This window comes from Xenia sp. Carnegie-2017, unplaced genomic scaffold, assembly GCF_021976095.1.
Source record: "Xenia sp. Carnegie-2017 unplaced genomic scaffold, XeniaSp_v1 HiC_scaffold_19, whole genome shotgun sequence".
Classification (NCBI taxonomy): Eukaryota; Metazoa; Cnidaria; class Anthozoa; order Malacalcyonacea; family Xeniidae; genus Xenia; species Xenia sp. Carnegie-2017.
In genome coordinates, this window is record NW_025813481.1 from 6,360,411 (window position 1) to 6,386,460 (window position 26,050).

At 35.0% G+C, this 26,050-nt stretch overlaps 6 protein-coding genes and 2 long non-coding RNA genes across 16 annotated transcripts; 5 read left to right on the forward strand and 3 right to left on the reverse strand.

Moving 5' to 3' along the window:
- The first annotated feature begins 514 nt into the window (after positions 1–514).
- LOC124439607 lies at positions 515–4,169 on the forward strand. 4 transcript variants are annotated; one of them, XM_046989876.1, is made up of 5 exons: positions 515–652; positions 894–1,103; positions 1,322–1,767; positions 1,837–3,584; positions 3,658–4,169. In XM_046989876.1, the coding sequence occupies exons 2-5, from the start codon at positions 1,019–1,021 to the stop codon at positions 3,827–3,829; spliced, it is 2,451 nt and encodes an 816-aa protein (XP_046845832.1). In that variant the 5' UTR covers positions 515–652; positions 894–1,018; the 3' UTR covers positions 3,830–4,169. The 4 variants fall into 4 exon arrangements, with proteins under 4 accessions (XP_046845832.1, XP_046845829.1, XP_046845831.1 ...); XM_046989873.1 differs by having other exon boundaries at positions 897–1,103; XM_046989875.1 differs by having other exon boundaries at positions 936–1,103.
- On the reverse strand, positions 3,126–10,684 carry LOC124439605 (adenylate kinase isoenzyme 5-like). 4 transcript variants are annotated; one of them, XM_046989870.1, is made up of 18 exons: positions 9,909–10,033; positions 8,831–8,899; positions 8,103–8,529; positions 7,863–8,026; positions 7,682–7,795; positions 7,396–7,587; positions 7,210–7,318; positions 7,010–7,072; positions 6,763–6,926; positions 6,463–6,576; positions 5,865–6,056; positions 5,687–5,765; positions 5,339–5,548; positions 5,103–5,266; positions 4,922–5,035; positions 4,532–4,723; positions 4,237–4,329; positions 3,619–3,818 (listed from the first exon to the last, which is right to left on the reverse strand). In XM_046989870.1, the coding sequence occupies exons 2-17, from the start codon at positions 8,888–8,890 to the stop codon at positions 4,252–4,254; spliced, it is 2,436 nt and encodes an 811-aa protein (XP_046845826.1). In that variant the 5' UTR covers positions 8,891–8,899; positions 9,909–10,033; the 3' UTR covers positions 3,619–3,818; positions 4,237–4,251. The 4 variants fall into 4 exon arrangements, with proteins under 4 accessions (XP_046845825.1, XP_046845826.1, XP_046845824.1 ...); XM_046989869.1 differs by lacking the exons at positions 3,619–3,818; positions 8,831–8,899; positions 9,909–10,033 and adding exons at positions 3,126–3,561; positions 10,598–10,684; XM_046989868.1 differs by lacking the exons at positions 8,831–8,899; positions 9,909–10,033 and adding an exon at positions 10,598–10,684.
- On the forward strand, positions 5,538–6,474 carry LOC124439611. The gene is made up of 3 exons (XR_006946391.1): positions 5,538–5,637; positions 5,954–6,065; positions 6,182–6,474. It is a non-coding gene; the product is annotated as an uncharacterized LOC124439611 (long non-coding RNA).
- Positions 9,216–11,695, forward strand: LOC124439609 (GPI-anchor transamidase-like). Its single transcript, XM_046989880.1, is given in 11 exon segments — positions 9,216–9,376; positions 9,606–9,697; positions 9,801–9,859; positions 9,937–9,951; positions 9,954–10,046; positions 10,150–10,324; positions 10,428–10,545; positions 10,636–10,746; positions 10,813–10,890; positions 10,971–11,135; positions 11,216–11,695. Coding segments are annotated over 11 exon segments (1,155 nt in total). The 5' UTR covers positions 9,216–9,232; the 3' UTR covers positions 11,321–11,695.
- Positions 11,696–12,981: 1,286 nt separating this feature from the next.
- On the forward strand, positions 12,982–15,350 carry LOC124439366 (tyrosine-protein kinase RYK-like). Its single transcript, XM_046989591.1, has 3 exons — positions 12,982–13,720; positions 13,783–14,950; positions 15,024–15,350. The coding sequence occupies exons 1-2, from the start codon at positions 12,982–12,984 to the stop codon at positions 14,826–14,828; spliced, it is 1,785 nt and encodes a 594-aa protein (XP_046845547.1). The 3' UTR covers positions 14,829–14,950; positions 15,024–15,350.
- A 1,538-nt stretch (positions 15,351–16,888) lies between these two features.
- On the forward strand, positions 16,889–20,672 carry LOC124438322 (NADPH-dependent diflavin oxidoreductase 1-like). 2 transcript variants are annotated; one of them, XM_046988384.1, is made up of 16 exons: positions 16,892–17,206; positions 17,291–17,368; positions 17,435–17,532; positions 17,606–17,704; positions 17,773–17,874; positions 17,938–18,020; positions 18,095–18,224; positions 18,309–18,430; positions 18,998–19,170; positions 19,254–19,301; positions 19,470–19,577; positions 19,651–19,858; positions 19,928–19,987; positions 20,056–20,180; positions 20,250–20,344; positions 20,418–20,672. In XM_046988384.1, exons 1-16 carry the CDS (start codon positions 17,051–17,053, stop codon positions 20,560–20,562), a joined length of 1,830 nt encoding a protein of 609 aa, XP_046844340.1. In that variant the 5' UTR covers positions 16,892–17,050; the 3' UTR covers positions 20,563–20,672. The 2 variants fall into 2 exon arrangements, with proteins under 2 accessions (XP_046844339.1, XP_046844340.1); XM_046988383.1 differs by having other exon boundaries at positions 16,889–17,206; positions 19,651–19,987.
- On the reverse strand, positions 17,914–18,844 carry LOC124438323. The gene is made up of 3 exons (XR_006946053.1): positions 18,552–18,844; positions 18,285–18,348; positions 17,914–18,051 (listed from the first exon to the last, which is right to left on the reverse strand). It is a non-coding gene; the product is annotated as an uncharacterized LOC124438323 (long non-coding RNA).
- On the reverse strand, positions 19,995–25,944 carry LOC124438321. Of its 2 annotated transcripts, XM_046988382.1 has the most exons (8): positions 23,098–23,195; positions 22,388–22,838; positions 22,092–22,220; positions 21,709–21,842; positions 21,544–21,621; positions 21,255–21,461; positions 20,669–20,902; positions 19,995–20,306 (listed from the first exon to the last, which is right to left on the reverse strand). In XM_046988382.1, the coding sequence occupies exons 1-8, from the start codon at positions 23,101–23,103 to the stop codon at positions 20,295–20,297; spliced, it is 1,251 nt and encodes a 416-aa protein (XP_046844338.1). In that variant the 5' UTR covers positions 23,104–23,195; the 3' UTR covers positions 19,995–20,294. The 2 variants fall into 2 exon arrangements, with proteins under 2 accessions (XP_046844338.1, XP_046844337.1); XM_046988381.1 differs by lacking the exons at positions 19,995–20,306; positions 20,669–20,902; positions 21,255–21,461; ... (1 more) ...; positions 21,709–21,842; positions 22,092–22,220 and adding exons at positions 23,473–23,793; positions 23,961–24,229; positions 24,300–25,122; positions 25,515–25,944 and having other exon boundaries at positions 22,571–22,838; positions 23,098–23,249.
- Positions 25,945–26,050: the final 106 nt, after the last annotated feature.

Here is a 26,050-nt window from a genome sequence, read left to right on the forward strand (position 1 = left end):
GTTTTGCCGAGTGTAGTTTTTTCAAATTGTTGATCATGAATGGAACAAGTAATTTTAAATCGTAGAAAAGAAACTTTCTCAAAACGGGTAAAAAAGTTGGGTCAAGTGGCTTTAATGCAGTTTGAGGAAGTTGTTTCGAAATTGTTTTTAGGTGACATCTACTCATACAAAGTTTGAACTTCGGATATTCTCATTCAAACACACGCCACTCGTTGTAGTTCACACGTGTCGACATGCCAATTATTTAGTGACGAGAAATCATCAGAAACATCAATGAGTCGACGACTATTGACTTCGAAGCACATTTATCTTTGATAAAATCGATATAATACTTCAAATTACCTTTTGCGGTTCGTGTACTATAGCTTAAAACATGGCTTCCTGAAATATTATTTTAAACGCGCGCGGAGAGCGCCAACGAAATTGAAAAGCTATGAAGTGTGACTAAGATAATCACAAAATGCATTCATTAATGAAGTTATTATGCAGGATATAAGCATGAAGCAATGTTTAACATAATTATGCAATTTTGTTTGATCAATAGTGCAGAACAGACTGGTAATTACAGTTTGTGTATGTTTCTTGATCAGTTATCCAAGGGTAAAACTTAAAAATCAGACCGTGTCAGCAACAAACAGTTACAAACCAAAAGGTAGGTATACAATATATCACAACAGATCGTCAAAATAAGAACGCCTGCTCGAAAGACAATGCGAATCTCTGCTCAAGACTATTTATTAAGGAAGTGCCTCAAATAAATATGTGTGTCAACAAGTAAAACAAGTCGTCGCCACCCATTATTGCTAAGAACTCAACATAACTATAATCATCACATTATTCACGCTACTGTTTGATATATTCATTTTCATTTTTTCTGTATATGTTTTTACAAGCAGAAACTCAAGATGCTTTCACGGGAATCTACATTTTTGTAGGCGGGCTCGTCTACCATCGGACGCGACAAAGCGAAGAATTACGTAGGCGAGAAAATTAAAAGAGAAACTAAAATCACAAAAGGATGAACGGAACGAGAAGTTGTGGTACTCAATGTCAGAGCAGCAGTAGGAATACAGGAGTTCAGACAAAACGTCTTTCTACAGAAGGTAAAACTGTAAAAGTATGTGAAAATTTAAGACAGTATTCGATACATGAGTAATATGCCAACGATCAAATGTTAACGTTTCTTTTCATTTTAGAAATAATGTTAAATGTAGAAAGCAGTCACAAATACCTAATGTTTAAACTGGCCAGCGAATTTCCTAGAGTAATCTTGATTGTGTCAAGCAATAGTACTTCATAAATTCACTTACTGTTTTTTTAGAGATGCGTTATTACACAAAGATTGTAGAAAAAGAAAAAGATATATTGTTGAAGTACATCCAAACAACAAAAACCTTTCTACCGAAACTATCTTTCAAAGTAAACTTTGAACAGGTGCACAAAACATCAGGATCGGATAACATGGATACGAACAGCAATCGTGAATTTGAAGATGCGGTGAAAACAAAAGCCTTAAATTGCCAGACAAAATATAAAGAAAATGGCTATCCTATTTCGTCAACCAGGTTAAATGATATGAGGCGAAGCATCAAAATAAGATCATCTCCTGCCATAGATGATCATGAATATGACTACAACGAAGACTTACTATCACATGATCGAGCGAAATCACGGAAAACAAAGCAACCAAGACGATACACGAGATGCTTGCAGGATGGCAAAGAAGGTTATAAACATTTGAACGCTGAGAGTTACCTTGATGAGCAGGTAGGAATAAGTACACAGGTGAGCATAGCTCACCGATATGCAATCACGAATGCTTGTATTATTCTTTAGAGCATTAATAAAACGACTAACGACCAAGAGAATGTTCCAGAAAACTTTGAACACTCAACACCAGATCTTTCTCCGTCAACCACGTTGGCGTCACAACTTCCATTCAGTCTTTCATCGCAAAGGAATTCTTCAGAAAGTGCAAGCAGTCCGTTTGAGGAGGACGACACATGTTCTGAGGAATCTTATTTCAGCTCTACATCGGAAGATTTCGACGATAATGTTTCAAAGTGTTCTGAAGAATTCTTCATCGTGCAATCGAAGCAAGATGTTGTAAATGGTAAAAAAGGGCTGACGGCCACTGAAGAATGGCCTAAAGCAATGGATTCATCAGATAATGAAGACAGTGAGGAGAGTAATATAAAAAAACTCGAGGAAACGAGTAAAGGTGAAATATTGTCCAAATCCGAGATTAAACACAATTACATTGAAAACCAACTCAACATACTGAATAATGAAGATGGCACATCCATAGCAGAAATAAAAACGTCAACAGTTCAATTTCCCAACAGAAATGTTCATGATTTAGAAGTACCAATTTATCAAATTCATTCCTCAAATGACATGCATATCCCTCACCAAGTCACCAGCGTTCAGGGACATCCCTCAAATGACAGACATATCCCTCACCAAGCCACCAGCGTTCAGGGACATCCCTCAAATGACAGACATATCCCTCACCAAACAACCAGCGTTCACATACATACCTCAAATGACAAGCATATCCCTCACCAAGTCACCAGCGTCCAGAGACACCCCTCAAATGACAGGCATATCCCTCACCAAGTCACCAGCGTCCAGAGGCACCCCTCAAATGACAGATATGTCCCTCACCAAGCCACCAGCGTCCAGAGACACCTCTCAAATGACAGATATGTCCCTCACCAAGCCACCAGCGTTCAGAGACATCCCTCAAATGACAGTCATATCCCTCACCTAGCCACCAGCGTTCAGAGACACCCTTCATATGACAGACATATCCCACGCCAAGCAACCAGCGTCCAGAGACATCCCTCAAATGACAGACATATCCCAGACCATGCCACCAACTTACGTGTTCCCTCCAACAACGCAAGTTTTTTTCGTTGCATACCATCGGCAAAGTCGTCAAATGTATCCTCAGATTTTCCTGCTGTTTCACCACATCTATCCAGACTTTTGTTGGGAGAAACTCAAGACTATAAGATACCAGTAACACAACAATCCACGTATGAACACATTTACCCCCAACGAATAAGCCATAGAAGTATTGAAACAACGGGCATGAGTGTAACAAAAGAAAAACCTATGCATTCAAGTTCACAGATCATATCAACTTCAACAAGGTCATACTACAACAATTCTATGGTTACAAATGGTATTTCCTTACAGAATAATCACCATGTCGACGTGCAACGTAAAAATACACCCACTGTCACTAATACTGATGAGAACAATGAAATAAACGATCCGAGGAGGCAAGCATTAGATAATGATAGTGAAATGTCCAACCAAAAACGCAAACGTTTCATCTACGGAGAAGATGAACCACAAAAAAAGAAAGTAATTTCATCGTTACTTACGCCACTCTGTGAAAGGGAAGCAACAAGATTGGCAGACGGAATACATGAGATCAATATGCAGTACTTTCCTTTACGTTCATTGGCTCAGAAAGCAGCCAATCGTGTGTCAGAGGATGCCGGACACTTTTATCAATTCATTGATCAAAAGATTCAACTGAAGACGAAACTGGAAGATGTCGAAAAAGCCAGGTAAGTACACAAGCAATGTATTAACGACAATGTGTACCTTAAAAAGTACTATATATTATAACTGTATTTCTAGGAAACTTCTTAAAGATATCTATGATATGGTGTTAAAGTCCAAAGAAATCGAGGATATTCGAAATTTCGAACTGGTTTCTCATAATTTTGGTGTGAGAAATATTTTGAATCATCTTAGTCTTGTTGATCTTTATTTTGATGAGCTTGGTAGTGAGATAAATTCTAAAATATAGCGATATTTGTACTCTTTTTGTAAAGTCGTCACGCATAAATACGCTTATCACTTTATACTTGCTAGATCACGATCTACAAAGATCGAATTATTGTTGTTTAATGGCTCTCGACTTCCGTTGATAATAAAATGATGAGCACTCTGTTGCAATACAATTCTAACGTAGTGTATGATTATTATGTTCGATGTTGAATTCACCTGGACTTGACACGAGTCAACAAATGTAAACATAATCTAATGTCAATGAGCTAACATAAACGTGGAAAATAGAAATGTTCAAGTTGTGATTGGGAACGCAACTTCACTATTGTGTTTGCAATAAACACCTTCAAACCCGTTCATTATGAGATTAGAGATAAAAAGTGTCGTTAATTATGCATAGTTTGGTTATACTCCCATTTTGCCTACCTTGCATAAGATTTCTCATTCGAGTGGTGGAAAGGCATTAATGATTTCTTTCACTTTATCAAAGATCTCATCAGGATCTTCTTCTGCTTTAATCTAGTAGGAATTATATTTGTAAATGACGAAGCGTTGAACAGATCATACGATACATAACTTTTTGCACATCTGCACGTGATATCATGTTTAAAAAGTGGAGTTTCCTAAACCTTAGTTGTAGGTTTAGGTCACTAAGACAATAAAAGGGAACGCCAGGGATACCTGAGGATCAACACGAAGTCAGTTCCCACTAACGCCTTACCTTGTGTAGTATTCCCTTTTCTTCAAAATATTGAACAACTGGTATGGTTTTCGAGTAGAAGATTTCCAACCGTTTCTTGATTGTTTCTTCATTATCGTCCACACGACCGCTTGTTTCCGATCGCTTTAATAATCTTGTTGTCATCGTCTCTGATGAACATTCAAAGTAAAGCACACACTCGCATGACGTAATCTACAAAGGAAACGTAATGACGTAATCTGGAAAGAAAACGTAACGACGTAAACTACAAAATAAACGTAATGACGTAATCTACAAATGAAAAGCATATTCTATTATGATATTGAATAGACGGTAAAATCTGAAAGCAGTGACGCCTTCAACATTTCATGCACAAGTATTTCAACTATCCTCTAAAATCCATATGTGTACCTCTCTCTCTAACAGAACTGCCTGTTCTTTGTCTCGAGGAAAGCCATCAATCAGAAATCCTTTCCTGTTCGGTTTTTTAATGATCGCATCCCGAAGAATTTCCAACATTATTTCCTGTGAAATAATTTCAATTTCACCGAAGCGAGATTTTGATTTTTTACACGTTGTCATGTCAGCTTACCATTGGTACCAGTTCCCCGCGTTCCATAATCGCGCTCAAATTTTCACCTCTGGACGAGCCCGATGATATCTCTGACCGAAGTAAATCCCCAGTTGATAAATGTACATAACCATAGTTGCTCACAATTTTTGAGCATTGCGTACCTTTTCCACACCCTGGACCACCTACAACATTTATATACAACTATAAAGGATAACAGAACGATCCAAAATCTTGAAACTCTTCAAAGTTTTTACCTATGACGAATATAATGCGAACTTTGTCAAAATCATTTTCTGGAGGTAAGGTTGTTTTTAAATCTCCCAATGGAACCGCTTCTTCCATGGCAATGAAAGGCTCTTCCACAAGAATTTTCTTAGTCCCATTTGCATGAGTTTCATATGATGATTTGTTTTCGTCATGAGCATGCGCAAAGTCTGCCAGATTGGTATCAACAGAATCTGACACTAAATGAAGATGATCGATGAAAAACAAATGAATGATGCCACACAACGTTATTCGAGATAAGAAAATTTTTTCAATCAGTTTCAAGAAGGTACACAATAAATAGATAAGAAAATTCCTTTTGAAATTTAACTATCTACCTTTCTCTAATCCTGTTATATTGTCAAATCGCGTACACACTGTTTGAAAAACATCGTCAACGCAGCCAGTTGCGTCTATCTACAAATGCATTATTACATCAATATTTTCATATGCTATTTTCATGCTTGAGAGAGAGAGAGAGAGAGAGAGAGAGCGCGAATAAACGACGATACGAACCTTTTCAACTTTTCCAAGCATCTGATAATATTCAATAACGGGTAATGTCTTCTCCATATAAGTTTTAAACCGTTTCTTTATTGTCTCAGAATTGTCATCTGACCGCCCGCTGGCCTCACCTCGTTTTAGCAATCTTTCCTCCAAAACAGCCTCCGAACACTCAAAGAACACCACTTTGTTACATTCTGCAATCTTCAAAATGTAAGTAACTAGTTTTTATGAGGCCAAGCATAGAGAAGAGTTATTTAAAATTTCTTTTTATTTTCTTATAATTCCTTTCCTGTTTGCTTACATTTAAAATTTAATTACATTGATAGATTTATCTTTTCGAAAATGGCATTCTTTTGAAAAAAGTAATCAAAAGTGCTCGGGTGGGAAAAAAATCCAGACAGATTTATCCACACGGAAGTGCGTACCTTCAATATAAATCTGACCAACGCCAAGCCAATCCATTATAAAGTAAATGGTTTGAACCCGGGAGTATCGTTACATGTTTGTAAATGTAGATAGTCCAGGTTGGTACAAGCAAGTCCAGATCGTCCAACCCATTATGTTCAATACAACGCAACATCGACTAATAATAATAAATAAAAAGTACCTCGCTTTCAAACTGCTTCGCTTGTCCAATTTCTCTAGGAAAACCATCAATAAGAAATCCAGGGCTTTGGCTATTATCGTGCATCGCGTCTCTCAATAGTTCAACAATAATTTCCTATTGGCGGTAAAAAAAAAGACAGACTTATACATAAAGTAGCTAGTTGAAAACCACCGACAGAACACCAGATTCCAATACATATTTATATAAACCCTGAAATTCTTTCCTTATCTATAAGCCTCCATCTTAATTCTGGTTCAGGGTCAGAAACAAGAAATATACACATAAGGTGAGACTTATAACCTGTGGCACTAATTTTCCCTCATTCATGACTTCTTTCATCATTTTTGCCCTTTCTGTATCTTTCTTAACTTCCCTTCGCAGCAAATCACCAGTTGAAAGATGAGTGTATCCATATTTATCCACAATCATCGCACATTGAGTGCCTTTACCTGATCCAGGACCGCCTGTAGGAATCAAACGCAATACAAAATTACAGTTAGATGGAAACTCGACCGCAAAAGTCCTATAGAACATTTTCAATACAAACCTAGAACAAAGATTATCTTCTGATTATTTAAACTTCGATGTGATGTACCTGTTGCTTGACTGGCTATATAAAACGAAAGGCAAACAGTATTTAAACGTAAAACGAACTAAAAAAGCAACCACAACTGATGAAGAAAGATTCCTAGACATGTAGAGATCATTGGGATGAAGTAAACTTAACAGGAGAAACAAAAAAGAAACCTGGTTTTAGCTCATCGTTGCTTTTCTTCGTACATAACTGAACTACAGATGAATGAAATAAATCGCAAACATTTTTAAAAATATCTTCAACATCGCGACCTGCGTCAATCTGTGAAAAAAAATGTTTCATTATTTGGATTATCATACGCAATCATGGAAAAAACAGGCCAGCAATTGTAAATGTACCTTTTTGAGCTTATTAATCGACTTATAATATTCAATGACTGGCAAAGTTTTCTCAGTAAATGTTTTAAATCTTTTACGAATTGTTTCAACATTATCGTCTGATCGTCCACTTGTCTCAGCTCGTTTCATCAAACGCTTTTCCATAACATCTTCTGAACATTCAAAGTACAACACAAAGTCACATTGAGTCACCTGCAATATAGAAATTACAAGTTTCATAGAATTGATACACAGGTTAGAGGAAAGAAGTTGACGATCAAGCGGTTGGGCATTTTGCATAACAAACCTCCAGCTCAAACTGTTGACCCTGACTTATTTCTCTTGGAAAACCATCAATAAGAAATCCGGGACTTTTAGGGTGGTTCAACATTGCATCTTTCAGTAGTTCTATGGTTATTTCCTGTAAATATCGTGAATCAAATAAACAAAGAAATTGAGCATTTACACAGACGTTAAATCGTACAAACCTGGGGAACAATTTTTCCATCTTTAATGAAAGCTGAAATTATTGACGCTCTTTCAGAATTCTTTTCAATCTCTTGCCTTAAAAGATCTCCGGCGGATAAATGTATCAGACCAAAAGCCTCAACAATTCTGACACATTGTGTTCCCTTTCCTGAGCCAGGACCTCCTGAAATATTAATCACGTAGGCAATCTAGAGAAAAGCGACAACAAATAAAATAGAAATTAGAAATAGTAATCATACCTAAAACAAAAATGATGGTTTGATTTTTAAATGAATCCGCTTCCTTCTCAAGGGCCATCTTGTGGAGAAAAGCTTCCTTTTCGATAAAATCTTCAACATCATCATCGTTGTTAATCATTATTTCGTCAACATTATCCAGGTCGGAACTCTTGTTTTCACAGTCTTGTCCAATGGACGGAAGTTTCGTTTTTAATTTCATTTCTAAAATTGGTTCTGTCTCGAATGTTGGAATTACTGGCTCATCGGAGAAGCCAAAGCTTTCTGACCTAATGGGACCATCATTGACCTTGGAAATTGGAGGTAGTGGTTTCTTTCCAAGAAACGTGTCCCATTTGATATTTTCCGTCGATTTTGCAGCATTTATGCAATCCCCAAGAAATTTCAGATGGTCTTTAGGTTTGTTGTATAGTAGTCCGGTTAACATGCTCTGGAAAAGAAAAATCAAACAAGAAATTATATCGTTATTCATTGAATTTGCCGAGCGCAACAGCAGACAATTAGTTGGCAAAATAATCACTGGAACAAATTAGAATCCAATGAAATACAAATTAGAATGAAATGATATAATTAGAACAACATTTTTTATTCTTTTATTGCGGGAGTGCAATTAACACACATAAATAAGATTTTTTAAGAATATTTGAAGCAATCGTCATTTATCCAAATTTATAAACAAACATGTTGAAATAAAGCGCGAACTTTAGAAGCTAACGCAAACAGTTTCTTACTTCGAAAAGTTGTGGAATTTCGAGGCGGTTCATATATTCTTTGACATCGTCTGTTGCCATGTTTGTGAACTAAACACGGTGAAAGAATCATCAGAAAGACGAGTACTTCTTCAAATCTTGTGTTAGTAAATTTGATTTGACCTCACCGTGTTGTCATAGCAACAATCATGATATTTAAATCCTTAACTTAAATAAGGCAACCGACGAAACAGATTTTTGTTGATTTAAAGTCATCTTAAAACAAGTTTTCTTTTGAAACTATTTGGAAATGTTTAATCAAAAGGTTTTTAAAACTTTTGCAGTATTTTATAAACTTTGTAATAATTTATAAAATTGTATAAACTTTGCTTAGTTCGTCTTATCTTCGGAATCTGACGGTAACGGCGATTCGAAATTTTCAAAATGGTCGCCGTTCAAGAGTGGAGAAAAAATGTTTTTGTTTTGTTCGTCTTTCATTTCTTATTTTGTTCACATCAAATCCACGCAAACTCTCATGAATTTTCGAAAGTGTTTTCATCAAATCATACTAATAACTGGGCTGTAATAGTAGGTTTTTTTAACAATCACTTTTTCAAATTGTTGAATGATCTATAGATGACTTGCCTTGTTTACGTTTTGTTGGCAGGCAGATAGATCCCAAGAGAAGTTAACCATCGTTGCTAGTGTTGTCTAAAGGCACTCGACCAAATCTGCTTGCCAGCATAACGTAAACAAGGCACGTCGTCTATATCATTTGACAAGTTATTTACTATGAGCATATTTAAATGCATTCTAGGTTTGTACATCGCGTTTTTGGTTTAATTATCGCCATGTCGCTAACAGTTTGGCAATATATAGGAGTGTGAAAAGACTTGGAATACCTGATAGGTAAAAACCAAGTAAATCTTTAACTGATTTTTGTTCAGTAATCTATTTGACTATTGCAAGACAAGTCATCCTAATAATCTTTATCATCCAATACATTATTTAGCCATATAATTTTAATGCTAGCTGATGATATGGCTTGCAATGCTCGAAATCCAAGACCAGGTAGGAAAGCCCAGTTTATGATAATCATATTTGATTGTAAAATTTTTACCTCGATACGTGGTTATGTCCTCTTACAGGAACTGTATTTAGTAATTGGATCAACAGACCAATATCTATGGTGATGATGTGGAAGTAGATTACCGAGGTTATGAGGTCACTGTGGAGAATTTCATTAGAGTTATCACTGGTTTGTAAATTGGTTTGACTTAGACCAAGAAACTGTGTTTAAGTCTTGATTGGAAACTGGCAATTCAGATGAAATATTTGAAAAAAAAATTCTTTCATGTCAGGTCGCCTACCCCCAAGTGTACCACGTTCTAAACGTCTGCTCTCAGATGATGGAAGCAATATTTTATTGTACATGACTGGTCATGGAGGTGATGGATTCTTAAAATTTCAAGATTCCGAGGAAATTTCTAACATAGAGCTAGCAGATGCTATGGAACAAATGTGGCAAAAACAAAGGTAGTGAAGGAATTGGATATTTTACTGAATGATGCTTCACAACACTAGCAACAATGGTTAACTTCTCTTGGGATCTACAAATTAATCATTGCCTATTTGTCAGATATCACGAGGTATTTTTTATGGTGGATACATGCCAAGCAGAATCAATGCATCAGAAATTCTACTCGCCTAATATACTTGCTGTAGGAAGTAGCAAAGTTGGGCAAGATTCATTATCGGTGAGGATTGACCAATATGTCTGATAAGTTTATCTTGTCTTAATTCAAATACCTTAAAAGGCACTTTTGTTTTGTATTCACCATTCCAAGCATCACAGAGACTCTGACATTGGGGTATATGTTGTGGACAGTTATACATACTATGTTCTTCAATTCTTGGAAAGAGTTGTTCCAAGCAGTCGGGCTACCATTAATGAACTGGTATGACTTAAAACTGGTATTTATTGATAATTTCCCTTTTTCTTTTCACAATATCATTCATTTCAGTTTCAATCAACCACACCAAGTCTTGTTCGCTCCACGCCAAGTGTAAGGAGTGACTTGTTTGAAAGAGATGTACAAGAGGTAATGATAGGTAGCAGTAGCATATATTTGTACCTTAAGCATTGTTTGAAACCTCCTTTCAATCGTGTTCTATTTTTTAGGTACTTGTAACTGATTTCTTTGGAAGTGTTCACATGGTGGAATTATCCAGTTTCAGTAATCTAGTCATTAACAATGAATTAAAAGAAAAAACAGGGAGTCAAGATGAACATAGTAAAATTACAAAACGATTGAAATTACCAAAACAATTTCTTTGGCAGCCAGAAGTATGTTTGTTAGCATATGTCAAATTTTAACAAGGAAATACACAAAACTGTTATGACAAGATTTTTCTCTTTTCATTTAGGAAGTGTCAATGGAATTTACGTTAACATTTTCGTGGATTTTTTACGCGCTATTTTCCATATTTATTGGAGCTATTATATTGTCTTTGATTTCCCTTATAGTGTGACCTTCATCACATATGTAAATAATAGACAAGAAGCAATTAAACGCGCCATATTAAACTCATTAGCATAATTTGCGCAAACATTAAACTACGTGCTTATAGGTCTTTACAAGATCAATCACAAACAATATTTTATATTTTTAATACAGCAGATATTTATTCGTTAGAGTTCTTCTAGTTTTATAATGCATTCTTTTACGAAATTTAATCTAAAGTTCAACTCACTTATGATTGATATAAAAATGGTGTATGTAGTGCTGTTTGTTTGAATGGAGATTTATCTGCAAGTTCTAATCACTAAGAGTTTTAACTCATTATTTTGTATATATGTAATAAAACAATTCATTCACGTCAAATAACATTTCAAATACAACAAAATCATTCACATGTGTCATGAACGTACGTGCACAAATGACGTAACGTATAAACATTGCAATGAAACCCACTGTGAGAGACGGGATGGGCCTTGTTAATCCAATTTGTGCACACTGCATGGTTGCATCATACATTAGTTTTATTGATATTTCTAGGCTAAGGCAAAAATTCCGGCTATGCAAATGAAGAAAATGCCACTGTCCCCCTCAACAAATCCTGTCCAACATAAGGTTTTTCTCCCAATATATTCTATATTTGATCATAATGGTTCAAGTTTACAAACAAGACATCATCGGCGTCAATCCTTCGATAATTGGGGGAACCATATTCATATATTCTGCTATGCCTGGCTAATTTCTTTTCAAAATAATTTTACTTTCAAAAGAAATAGCCTGGCATAACAGAATACATGAATATGGTCCCCCCCCCAAATTATCGAACGATTGACGCCCATGCAAGACATCATTTTTCAATGGTTGTTTTGACTTGATTTCCATACACTTATAGGGTGTAAATTGTACACAGGAAAAAATAATACCTAATCTATTTCTGAAATTTTTTAACTGTTCATGATTTGCCAAAGTAATGTTCATTCCGCTACTTTGTAGGTGCTGCATTTATTTAAAAAAATCGCTTTTTCCTTGTGTATTTTCATGTCGCTACTCGTAAATCCCTCCAACAAATATTTAAATCCCAACGTAAGCAAAGCTTAAAAAAAAGGCGGGAAATTCCAGTTCATGTTACAAAGCATAAAAATCACCGAGTAGAGACAAATATACAGCATTTTAGCTTTAGTATCATTAGTTTCTTACACAAAATATCAAGCTTTTGACACAATATGTTAAAATGAAATCTGATCCTTTTGGTGTGAATACGGTGAGTTGATATAATGAGAAAAAATAACGAAAAGAAAGTGATAAACGAAATCCGGTTTCCTGTATGCTGGGAAAATGACGGCCGTTGATTGGTCAATAAGTTCACGTGATCCTCCGTCTCATTAATGAATGGAATGTTATGTTTACGTTATACTACACAATGATGATCGTGTATATTTCATCATCCACGTAGAAAGGAAGCGACATGTCAACCCTTCCCATGTATTAATAGCGTGTTGAGATAGTTCGGAGCGTACATGAGTTGAAAATTGTCGAAGAATGATGGCTAGGGCCAGTCAATTTAAAAGATTTTATTGTTTAAAATGGTTGGCCATTTTGAACCTGTGCGTAATTTTTACTACAACGAAAGCGGAGTTGTCCTTATACATCAATCGCCGATTCGCAATCGATTATATGGGATTGGATATTGAACATGACATTACTTTGATCAAAAACGGTAGGAGGAATCAAAACCTAACGTTATTCGATGAAACAACACACGCCTTGCCTTCAACGTTAAACCGCATTGAACTAACATGGATAACACACAAGCACGACGTGAAATATGACTTGCGTCTAACATCAGGAAATCAGCAGATACTAAAAGCCAAAGTTGAAAATGTACCAATGAAAGGCATAGTTTCTCGAGATTTGAAGACCTTTGAAGTTATTTTTAAATGTTCTGCCACCGGAGAGGTCAAGGTTTACTTCTCTTTGAACTATACACATTTTGTAGATACTTCGCAAGAATCTTTTAAACTATTTCATCTCGTAATGCCTAAAATTTGTCATGTAAACACCAACTCGACAAGCAGTGCAAAATCCGTCAATCGAATCACGATTTTAACTGTTAGCACTGGTTTGGCCTTGCTTATTAGTGGCCTTATTGCATCCGCGTGTGTCTACCTGTTGTTGAAGCGGTCTAGAAATGATTTTAGTCGGATTGAAGAGCCTAGGGAACACATTTCTCCTCCCATAGAAAGCTCTCCATCGTCTAGTGTTTCGATACAAACTTCATCAAAAACTCCAACTGTTGTGTACTCGCCTAAGAAGACGTCATCAGGTCAACTTTTTACTACACTTACCAAACAGGAGAGCCTGCGTAGGATAACTACACCTAAACCAGCCTGTTGCTCACCTAATGATCGCAAAGGTGAACCTGTACACCTTGTCTCATGCAATGCCCAACCATCAGGTTTAAATTGGGAGTTTAATTTTCAAATGCTTCAGAGAAAACTGCCTTGTTGCGGCAGGAACATCATGACTCATCAAAACCTATCAAAGAAGAAAGTGATAAGTTACTGGCGTTAGAAACACTGAATGAGTACTGGTCAGAGGAACTTGGCGATTCTATCAAGTCATCCGACGTTGTTGAGATTCGCAGTGAAGTTCTTGGAGAAGGCACGTTTGGTCGTGTCGTGCGTGGAAAGTTGATTGTTTCCTGTGAGCCGTCGGAAAATAATGTTGATTTAGCTGTGAAAATATGCAAGAACGAGATTGAGTTTGATCGTATGGTTTCATTTGTGAACGAGGCGATAAGAATGAAGTGTTTACGGCATAAAAATATCCTCGACTTAATAGGTGTCGTCCTTAAACCCAGTTCATCACCATTAGTTCTTACACCATACATGCAACATGGTAGCTTACATCAATTTTTGCGACATTCTCGAGGTATAGGTGTTAGACGTCAGTTGATTTCTTCTAGACAATTGATCAATTTTAGTTGCCAAATAGCCAAGGGTATGGAGTATCTTGCTAGTCAAAAAATTGTTCATCGCGATTTGACTGCACGCAATTGTTTGGTCGACAAAGACCTCAACATAAAAATTGGATCGCTTAGTCTAGCCAGAGAGGTGAATCACTTTGTTATGTTCAAAATGGAACATTGGACAGAGTTGACAGTGAAATGGATGGCATTAGAAAGCTTATTGTATTATATCTTTAATGAGAAAAGTGATGTATGGTCATTTGGTATTGTTTTATGGGAACTAGTAACACTTGGAGCTCAACCATATGCTGGTTTGGACAATAACGAAGTGCTGCCATATCTTGAAAACGGAACACGTTTACCAAGGCCCTTACGTTGCCCAGATGACCTATACACTATCATGCAATCTTGTTGGTATTCCTTACCAGAAGAACGACCTTCTTTTAGTGTTCTCGTGCATAAACTTGATGGCTACGAACTTCGTTTGCGCCCGTCATGTATTACATTTGAGTTTGATGAAGATACCATTGAAATGTGTGACGGACTGGTTTAACTACAATGATGGTTAACATAGTTGAGAAAGAGAAATATTTATGCCATGTTGAAGACTACAACCACCATAATATATATGATGTTCATACTTCCATTGATAGGCCTTTGAGACACTATATATTTATGCCATGTTGAAGACTACAACCACCATAATATATATGATGTTCATACTTCCATTGATAGGCCTTTGAGACACTATTAATTGCTTAGGATTTTGTGTAAGGATGAATTGCATATTATTATATGCACGCCTTCTTATAAATATTTGTTTGAAATAATGTGTGTATAGATTTGATGTATAAATCACTCGTGAACATCATACAGAGTATTAAAGTGAGAGCAAACTCACAATTGTGAAACTGAAAAAGATGATTTGTATATATTGTAAATATTGTATATTATTATTTTCTGGCAATGTTCATCGAAAACATCTCTTGAGTGTAAATACAATAGTTTATTTTTTACGCAAATCTAAGCAAACTAGAGTTTTTAGTTAATACCAATATTATTTTTAAAGATTGAATGTGCAACGTCTATTTTAGTCGTCTAATAGCCTAAAATTTCTGTGTTTAAATTTAAAACTGTAACCCCACCTCAAACATCTTATTTTACATAATTGGATTGAAAGACGCTTCGTCAACAACCAAACAACGGGCACAAATATTTTACGTTCGTAATCAAAATATTGTAAAAAGTGCATGAAAAAAGTACACTGTGAAGATGGTTATGGTCAACTATGAAGAATGTTGACCTGTACAGCTACTTGTATCTTTCAGATCACCTTCAAATGGTAGATAAGGATATTAGGAAAGATTCTCGTAGTTATTTCTTGTTTCTACTACATATTATATCCTGCTGAGTGATTACAATTTTGACCTTCGCTTATCCTCCAGTCACGAATTTTTTTCTCGAGCATTATCTTCGTTTACCCATGCAGTTTCCTCATTTATTTGTCAATACATGATCGATAATACGGTGGTATTAATTTTTTATTATAATCTCCAAGTACTTGAATAGATATCTTAATATTAAGTGGCTTGTCTTCTAGCTAAGATGTTTAATTTTGATAAAATAACTAAATTGAAATAAATGCCTGGCTTTTTTAATGACCGTCCGTTGTTTGTTTTTTTCCGTGCGGCAGACAGTTCGAGTTTTCATATGATTTTTTTGTTGCATGACATTGGCAATAAGGTATCCGGTTCAATATCCTTTCTTTATTTTGTAATAATTAATGAATATATCGGCTTTCATAACAGGTCACAGACAATAGCTATTGACGTCATCTTGAAAAAAGAAACAAGCAAAAAGCCGCCGATTAATCCAAAATAAAACAATCAGGACAAAAATTTTTCAAGTACTTCTTAGATACATAAACTAAGTTAGCAATGGCAAAGAAAATGATCACGATATTCTCTAGAAAACAACTTTCTATCGTCAATATGTACACAAGACCTGTCTGCCTTTTTTTGAAAGTTGCCTCCAGACATAAAACACATGCAAAGATTTACAAAACATTAAAGCACTAATTATTATAATCATGATAAAATTATAAAGACACTAAAAAAGACAGGAAAATGCTACCAGCCTATTCCACCTGTTTTTGAATTTTTAATAAGACATCTCAATGTCCCATGTAAATGTTAACTTGTGGTATTTCTTAGTTTGATGAATCGAATGTTTTATTTGCCAGGGTCACGAAATATCAAATCACAACAGCTTGTAATTTAGCACAAGGAGACGCATTGTTTCATTTTCATTTTACATCAGCAACTCAATTGCAATTACATAAATTTTCATATACACTCAAATTTAACCTCGCAAACAATACAAATCACTGCATTGCTTGCTTTCAAGAAGTAACGATGTAATACGTGAGGACTTGATGTTTTGCACTGTGAAAAATCGCCATATCTCAAGGATCAAAGAGCCGGAGTGTCTGAGAAGGGGCTATATGTGGCTATGTCAGTGAACTATATAGCTATAGGGTATAAAGTCCCCTCGATATTTTGCATATGAAGAATGTTTGTGTGTACAATGAGTTTTGAGATGTGATGAGAGTGAATCATTGAGCTCCCTCCACCTACAATTTCCCTAAATCTTTTTGTTTTGGTTTTCAGCGTTACTGCCGAAGAAAAAAGTTTACGTAACCTGTCGACGTAACAGCTTTGCTAGTGTGAAGCAAGATGCGCGCCAAGCCGCCGGGGTCTGGTAACAACGCTCAAGATGGAGGACAACGAAGTACAAAATACTTCAAGGAATATTGCGATTTTGTATGGTTCTCAAACCGGGACTGCCGAAGAGGTAGCGGAAAGGATTGGACGCGAGGCGAGAAGAAGATACCTGGTTCCTCGTGTAGAAGCAATGGATGATTATAATAAAGTATATATTTGGGATAATGAATGGCACATTGGTACATTGCTGTATTCAAAACTGCTTATGAAGTTTTGGCACAATTTTATTTAGGTTAACCTTATATACGAGCATTTAGTGGTATTTGTTTGTGCAACCACTGGAGATGGAGAAGAACCAGACAACATGAAGGTAATATCCTCAATTATCCCAAATGGTTCCTCATAAACTATTCAGTCAAACAATTGCTTTTTATAGGGATTTTGGAGATTTTTACTACGCAAGAATCTGCCTCGGGACTGCTTGCAAAATCTATCCTTTGCTGTTCTTGGACTTGGTGACTCTTCTTATCCAAAGTAATCAGGCATGCCATTGGTTGTGAACAAATCGTAATTTGAACTTTAACAAGACCTTTTTTACACCTTACAGATTTAATTTCATAGCAAAAAAATTGTTCAAACGAATGTCTCAATTGGGAGCACAGGAATTGCTTCATTTGGGATTAGGTGATGATCAACATGACCTAGGGTTTGTTGCTAGTTACATGATTAAATGTCATTCTTCACGACATAATCTTAAATTATTCAATTTTACAGTCCAGATGCTGTAATAGATCCATGGTTGAAATCATTATGGGAAAAGATTCTCGCCAAGATTCCCTTGCCTCCAGGAAAAAATATAATGGACTTCACAACTAAGTAGTGCATGCTGAAAAGGCTGATGAAAATTGACAGGCCTTGTAATTTTAGCTTGTATTTCAGACCAATTCCTCGATACAAAGTCACCATTTTAACTCAAGATATGAAAGCAAATGGATCTTTTTGTAAAGAATCCTCTTTGAATAGTAAGAATGGAAACTGATCATGTTTTCAAATCTGTTCAACAAAAAATAACAGTCCATTACATAACTTGGTTTAGAAAAGGTAAAAAACTCACAAGATGCTGAAATCTTTTTCACCAATATTGTGGAAAATAAAAGAGTTACAACAAATGATCATTTTCAAGATGTCCGGTTAATAACGTTTGATATAACCTCATCAGGTATGAGGTGAGGCACTACTATTTGAGCATGCTGTGTATTTTACTAAGGAAATAAAGAGCATCTGACCTTTTCAAATTTTTTCCCATCCAGTTACAGCCCAGGTGATGTACTAATGATCCAACCAAGAAACCTAAGAGAAGTGGCAGACGACTTTATAAATTATCTAGGTTTAAATTCTAATAACGAAATATTTCTCTCTCAAAATTATGAAGGTAACAAAAAAATTTCCTGTTTCCATTTCATAAGTTATTGCAACCTACGTTGATGCTGTTGTTGTTGATAAAGAATTCATGAAAATATTATTTTTTATGTACAAAAAACGACATTTCTTACTTTTAACGAGCTTTCCGTTGTCCGTGTGCATTCTTCGCTCTCTTTTGTACTTATTTACACACATTTCATTTGAAAATACCTTGAAGAAAGAAGAGAAAGTTGCAGACATTTTATTTGCTTAGCTTTCTTCGCTGTTCAATTAAATTTCCCGCATAAAATAGGAACATTGGGGATACGGGCGGATACGAAGGAATGCGTCATGAATAAGCTTAACTAAATCGTGTTAGACACCCAATTGTACCTCATATTCCTAAACAAATATAACATTTGCATTTTATTCGTATGAAACGAAGTTTCAAGAACTTATTTCCATTACTTTGCCTCACTAAAGTTTTTGTATCACAAGGACTTTTGCATTGGACATTTATTTTCAAATAAATACGTTTTCTACGATTTATTATTAAAAATTAAATTATGTGAAAACATTGTATTTTTTCTATCTAAAGACATTCCTCTACCGAAAGAACTTCCACAGCCTTGCAACGTAAGATATTTAGTGGAGAATTACTGGGACATACAAGGAGTACCGAAGCGATATTTCTTCGAACTGCTGTCTCATCTTACGGATTCTGAACTCGAGAAGGAAAAACTAAAAGAATTTACGACTCCAGAAGGACAGGTTTTGTATTAATGCTTTGACTTACTTGTGATTTTTATCAAAAAATATCATGAAACGATTGCTGTTTTTCTTCTTTATCCTAGGAAGAACTTTATTCGTACTGCTATCGACCTCGAAGAACAACATTAGAGGTGAATAAAACATTGGTTATTTCGATAACATTTGGATACCAAACACGTTTAAAACTGCACCAAGAGGGCCAAACTGAGAGGAGATCTTAGCTACAACTGCTGATAATTTGAAACCATTTTTATTTGAAATATATTTTTGAGTGGTACATAGATCGTTCTGTTGTTCAGGTTTTGAAAGATTTCCCACATACTATCAAGAATATAAGCTTGGAATACTTATTTGACCTAATCTCTCCATTAAAGCCGAGGGCATTTTCTATAGCTTCATCCGTCAAGGTAAAGTGCCTTTATCTAGTTCAATAGTTAACATTACCCACGAACAATCGCCACATTTTTTCATTCACATAAGGCACATCCAGATAAAGTTCAAATCTTAATGGCCGTCGTTAAATATAAAACAAAACTTCACAAACCCAGAACTGGCGTATGTTCAACATGGTTAGCATCCTTGACACAAAAGGATAAGATAAGGGACACTAAGATACCTGTATGGATAAAGAAAGCGACAATTTCGTTTCCCAAATCGTTGGAAACACCTGTAATCTTGATAGGCCCAGGTAAGTTCGATGAAAACTTGACATGCCTTCATTTGTTTAGTAGTGAGAGGTCAGTCATTTGTTTTCAAGGTACGGGCTGTGCACCATTTCGTAGTTTTATAGAGGAGAGAATTTCCAAAACAGAGAAGGGTATAAATTCATAATCATTCTTTGTTACTTTATTATTTAACCTGATAGTGAAGCCATTTTATGTTTAGGAGGGAAATGCATTTTGTTCTTTGGTTCGAGATGTAGAAACAAAGACTTCTTCTTTGAACAGGAATGGACACCACTTCACGATGCAGGTCTGATAACGTTATTCACTGCATTCTCGCGTGATCAGGTAATATTTGGCATTTTAGCTTGTTTTAAAAGCTATTTTTTGATTGGCTCACGTCCTTTATCGTCGTAGAAAGACAAAATATACGTTCAACATCGTTTAAAAGAAAACGGCGGGCTAATTTGGAACCTATTAAACAAAGAAGAAGGATACTGTTATTTAGCTGGGTAGGTTGTGGCTTTTTTACTCTAATGCAGCTCGTTTTATTTTTACTTCAACTTGTGTTTTTTTTTCTGGCAGAAATTCAAAACAAATGCCAATGGATGTTTCCGATGCATTAAAAGATATCTTTATGTGCGAAGGAAACTTATCAAAAGCAGAAGCTGAAAATTATATGAAACAATTGATTCAAACTAAAAGATACCAACGCGAGACTTGGTCTTGACACGAATACTTGAAATATACACAGTTTATGCCACAAAAGAAATATCGTTCAACGATATAAATTTATTATACTCATGAAATAAATAAACAAAATAATATATATTTACCTTATCCAGTGAGGCTTTTTCATAAGTACTCTGCAAGGTCAATTTAAACTCGCAGCAAGGAATCACATCAATAATTCCACAAAGATAATCGTCACTTTTTACATTCGACAAACATTCGTTGAATATATTCAGTATGAGGATGGTTACGATTTCTTGGAAATCCTCAGGGATCACATTGAATGTTATGTGTATAAGATGTGAGAGTAAATGACATAAAATTGGGTATTTGTTTTCCTGAAATGAACGAAACCATGGGATTTTTAAACCTGATTAAAAAACACATGTGTACATATACTATAAACGCATTTCAACGCATGGCAACGCATTTCACCCCATCCAATCACATTAATCCACCCACTAATCCAATTAGACGCTCTAAACGTCTCCAAGCTAAAAGCACGTGTAAATAAATAATATCCTCATTCTGATGAAGGCTCGAAGCAACGAGTCGAAAGCTCAATAAAAATCATTTAAAATCCGGAGAAACTTTTATCTTTTATGTACTAAATGCCCGGATTACCAATTTTCAAACTTATATACTATAAAGGATATAATCCTAAATATCTTGATCCACATCTTTCCATACCTGTGACGTAATTCGTGACAGTTCGTTCATAAATGATACATAATTCCTTAGCGTGTTGATCCACATGAATGCTTTCCATTCACCAAAATAACACGAGATATCGCGAATCATTAGAAACAATAATTCTGATGTCTTTATTACAATATTCCAGCAGGGAACATCTGGTACCTTGCATTTCATATCCGTTTTCCATTCCTCGGGTAGATTCTGCAACAAATTATATGAAATGTGAATTTTGTGTAGCACGATTGTTAAAATGATAACAAAAAAATCAAATTGTTTAACAAACCAAGCTTCCAACGATCAACATCTCTTGAACGATATTTAATACAAAACGCCAGTGTTTCAAATTCTTAAAAGGAAGAATCTACGTGGAAAGGAAAAATCATGTTACCGTAAAAGACGCAGCTAACACTGAATAGTATAGAAGTCAAGGTTTTGTACATGTACAAACCTTGGTCATCGCACGTAGAATGTCCGTGGCGCTCGTATCTTTTATAGAAATTTCTTTTATCTTTGATAACAATATATTCACTATATTGTCATGGAGACATGCTTTGAAGAATACATCCCAGAACGACTTTTCAACTGTTCAACGTTGATAAAATACCATGAAAAAGTATTTTGAATAGTCAATTAGTTCATCTGAAGCATTTTTTCATGGTCCAGAGAAGCAACTGCTTCAAAACGACTTAATTTAGTCGTTTTAGTTACTTTGCTCGCATGCTAGTAAAATTATACTAAAACAATCATTCACTGCACTTTGTCTGTATAAATAGTTATCAATAAAAATTGTGCAAGATAATCATTTTGGTTTATCTCATGTAAACATTTTACCAATTTCCGTTTCTTTCACATTGAAGTATTCGGAGATGAATGGCATCATTGTTTTAGGAGATTTGACGAAACAAATTTTGAAAACGTCCATGTGTAGTAAAGGTGACACCAACAAAGGTGTATACCAATCTGAAGAAATAAAACACAAGGGTAAATAAACCAAAAACTTTTGAGTAATGATTCTGCATTCTTTTTAATCAAGATAACAATGAAAACATAAAATCTCGTTCCAATCAAACAATATTGATGAAAGTTGATTTTTTCTAGCAGTTCTAGTTATAAAATACGACACTTACCTAGTTCGTCAATTTTTTCTTGTACATAAGACGCCAAGGGACATCGAGCTTCACCATGAAGATTCTCAGTAAGAAATGGAAGAAGATAATCATCTAAAATCTCTAGAATCTCTTTCATATCTTGCCAGTTTTCATCCAACAAGCCATCAACAAAATCTTGACTTTTTACAACGCTTTCAAAGTCATCCCAAAACCATTCGATGTATTGATAATGTTTCAGCAAGATAAACAAAACGTCAAGTAGATTTTGTATTTCCATACTATTCTTGTTTGTAGACATAATTGAACTTCCAAGACATTGCTTTAGAATACGTAGCAAGAGATTAAAGGAGATCTCCTTTCCCGTCTCAATTTCTTCATTGCATAATTCAGGGAGAACAAGAAATTTGGTTATTTCAATGGGTTTTAAGAAAGCGGATTCCTCGAATCCAAACAGCGGATTTCTATACGGCTGAAAAATATGTATGCAATTTATCAGTCAGTAATATTGGTCAGTAACCTGCATCAGTTAGCACATCAGTTAACTAAAGATCTAAAATAAACCAGCTGTTGATTTACGCTTGTTTGTTTTAAAAAGCAAAGCAGCCACGTTTCAAAAAATTAAAATGTAAAAAAACCCCCATTCGCCTCTTCGAGAAGGAGTGCAAGTCTTCAATATTTAGCTATACTGACTATTTTTCATTATAAAAATCACTTCTATCCCCACAGACCTGCATCAATGCTTCTAAAACTTTCACAAACTGTACACATCGTTTTGACTGGCTGAACCAAAAAACACCATAAGATCTGATACAACATGAAACAGCAGTTTTCCACCGTCATTACAGCGAATCTCGACAAGCCAAGGTATGTTCTGAAGTAACTTTTGTTGTGAAAAAAAAGAAATAGTTATTTTTGAATCAATTGATGTGATTCATAAATTATTCTCGACTAATCGTCGGATAAAATGAAATAGGATTAAAAAATCTATGAAATGGCACTTTCAAAAGAAATGCACGGAATCATATAGTTTTTGTTAAAAGCACGATAATCTCAAAAAACTACGATAACAACGATCTATGTTAAAGACAAACTTCATGTTTTACCTTGCTTAAAACTTTTTCATATCCATTTTGTCTGCAAGCTTGCTTTAAAAGTTGTAGTAGAGTAAGATAAGGTGACATTAAACATCCTTGGATGATACCATCAATGACATTTTTACTGATGATTGTCGATGAATCATCGACGAGTTTATTTAAGATTGACGTTAAATGAACCACGACAAATCTCTCGTCGGATTTTTTCTCGTGATTCACAAAAAAGGAATTTTTGTAGCAGTCAAAATGATGACTTGTTAAAAGGACGTTGTACAGAAGAATTTCTTTCTGTTCGGGAAGAGTGAAAATGGGAATCAGATCCAAAACGACCTGAGAATAGAAATCATCGAAGATCAGTCAATATCAAAACACTCACTAAAACAATATAAAATTTTCGTTATAATAAGTATTAAACAAAGACTTCATGTAACACAGTATAAACATCATGACACAAATTGACGATAGAAATTAGCTAATGACATCACACACGTACCAACCTCTTTCAAGGCATTATAAGCAGACTCATGGGAACCTTGTGCTAAGTCATATTCTTGAAACAAAGCTAAGATGTCCAAAAGCATTTTTACTCTCTTAATTGTTACATAAGCCTTTGAATAAGTTTGAACAATGTGCAACCATCTCTTGTCAGTGTAAAGTTCTTCTTTCATCAACAACCAATCAAAACACACTTCATGACCACAGTCAATGTTTTTAATACACTTCAAGGCATTTTGGAAATTTTCTTCCAGAGTACCAAATATGATTTCTGAAACCAAATGGAATTAGTTATGAATAAAAATAAAACATGATGAAAAGTACTAATTGATAAATTATACCTTCTTTATTTTCACTTTGCTTGACAAGTTCATCTTTTAACAAAGTTGATGCTTCAGTTGTTGCATGTTTTTGGATATATGGTTCGAGAACTTTGGTGAGCTTTTGAAAATCAATCAAGGAAACATTGAATCTTGTCTTCTCTGAACAAATTATGACAATTTTACAGGTAACGTACAACTCAACAATGATGTTGTGAATATTCTGATCATGTATGTCCACAATAGTTTTCTCATTTAGTCTGTTTAACTCCCATTTAAAGGATGACTTTAATTTCAATGACATAAAATCATACACACATTTCACAAGACCAGAAATAGCATGCCAAAGTTCTTGATTTTGAGTACAATTGTCTTGAAAAAATGTTTCACAAAAATCTTGCGTTGAATCTCCAAATTTTAAATTTCCAGTAGATTTTGTAATAAGTTTCTCTTTTACTAGAAGATTTTCTATATTTCCTGTGAAATGAGACTTGATTTCATCAAATTCCAAAACATTCATTTTCTTTATGAATATATTGCCAAATTCTTTGCGCATGTTGTTGAAAGCCTTGACAAGGTTAAGCAAATGATCAGAAATTTGTTTCAAGAGCAGATGCAAATGTTCTTGTTGGTTGATGCCCATTAACAATTGTGTTAAAATATCACACAATTTACAATTTGACATTTTCAATGAATCATCATCAATATTTCCGAGAAAAAAGAGACAAAAATTGATAAGCTTTTGCAACAAACATTTTTTACCATTTTCTTCAAGTTCCGAGAAACAGCAAGAAAGTTCGCTCACCAACATCTCACGAGATTTTCCACTTATGTAGGAGAGACACTAAAAAATGTAAAATTAGGAAACTATACAAAATTTGATATAAAATACGATGATCAAACTGCTAATATCTGTTCAGCAATTCAATAAGATTCATTCTTAAAATTTTTAATTATTCTATGAAATCTTAAATGTTAGTCAAATACAACTAGAATATTTTAAATGTTAGTATTTCAGTATGTGAAAACTACTAATCATAGAAATAATAAGAAACTTTATCCCCTTCTCATACATGTTAATTCACCACCCTCCCCCCAGTCTCTTACTTCAACCTAAACACCACCATTTTCCACTTTCACAAAATATTTTGTCCATTAAATGTAGTACTATAACCTGAAGTTTTGTTTGAATACTCATTTTTAAAAATTCACAGCTCTTTAAATATTTAGATCTACCTGTATGGTATATTTCTCAAGTCCACAGGCGGTTATCATGTCAATATAAAAAAGAGTACCAATGGCTTGGAAATCAGTCCTTGTCTTAAAAGTACAGTTCAGTTTTGAATTCATCCACGACAAGAAGAACCATCCATGAATTCTCATCAAAACATAATCCTTTTCTTCCATAAAATTCCCATTGTCAGTAATATCTTTTGTAATCTCTTCAAAAACTGGAACAATGTACTCTCTGACTAAGAAACGACTCTCACTTCTATCAAGGTTTTCCAACGTGTTTTCTCGACTTTTTGCAATTGCCTTTGATAAATGAAACTTTATAAAAGTCATTTCAGGTATGGAGAACATTGAATTGTCGAAGAAATTCATTTTCTTGCGAAAAAATAATGAAAATATTAGAAACCAATTGATCAGAACAGCCAGAGGTGGATATCGGACACTCAAAGTTCGGACCACTTCGGTCCAACGATCGTTAAAACTAGGTACGCTCGGCGCACAACAATTTAAGTATAGATAAATGTTCTCACAATCTCCAA

Excerpts from the sequence above, each read along its gene's own strand:
- LOC124439607 (XM_046989876.1), top strand. The coding sequence starts at position 1,019 with ATGAACGGAACGAGAAGTTGTGGTACTCAATGTCAGAGCAGCAGTAGG. Across the intron at positions 1,104-1,321 it reads AAAACGTCTTTCTACAGAAG|AGATGCGTTATTACACAAAG; the intron begins GTAAAACTGTAA and ends CTGTTTTTTTAG. Across the intron at positions 1,768-1,836 it reads AGAGTTACCTTGATGAGCAG|AGCATTAATAAAACGACTAA; the intron begins GTAGGAATAAGT and ends ATTATTCTTTAG.
- LOC124439605 (XM_046989869.1), bottom strand. The coding sequence starts at position 10,684 with ATGTATAACTGTCCACAACATATACCCCAATGTCAGAGTCTCTGTGAT. Across the intron at positions 5,267-5,338 it reads TCGCATTATATTCGTCATAG|GTGGTCCAGGGTGTGGAAAA; the intron begins GTAAAAACTTTG and ends TAAATGTTGTAG. Across the intron at positions 5,036-5,102 it reads GCGGGGAACTGGTACCAATG|GAAATAATGTTGGAAATTCT; the intron begins GTAAGCTGACAT and ends ATTATTTCACAG.
- LOC124439366 (XM_046989591.1), top strand. The coding sequence starts at position 12,982 with ATGGGATTGGATATTGAACATGACATTACTTTGATCAAAAACGGTAGG. Across the intron at positions 13,721-13,782 it reads CTCACCTAATGATCGCAAAG|TTTCAAATGCTTCAGAGAAA; the intron begins GTGAACCTGTAC and ends TGGGAGTTTAAT.
- LOC124438322 (XM_046988383.1), top strand. The coding sequence starts at position 17,051 with ATGGAGGACAACGAAGTACAAAATACTTCAAGGAATATTGCGATTTTG. Across the intron at positions 17,705-17,772 it reads GATGATCAACATGACCTAGG|TCCAGATGCTGTAATAGATC; the intron begins GTTTGTTGCTAG and ends TCAATTTTACAG. Across the intron at positions 17,875-17,937 it reads ATAATGGACTTCACAACTAA|ACCAATTCCTCGATACAAAG; the intron begins GTAGTGCATGCT and ends CTTGTATTTCAG.
- LOC124438321 (XM_046988381.1), bottom strand. The coding sequence starts at position 25,883 with ATGAATTTCTTCGACAATTCAATGTTCTCCATACCTGAAATGACTTTT. Across the intron at positions 25,123-25,514 it reads TTGAGAAATATACCATACAG|TGTCTCTCCTACATAAGTGG; the intron begins GTAGATCTAAAT and ends TACATTTTTTAG. Across the intron at positions 23,250-23,472 it reads ATGAAAAAGTTTTAAGCAAG|TTACTTCAGAACATACCTTG; the intron begins GTAAAACATGAA and ends TCACAACAAAAG.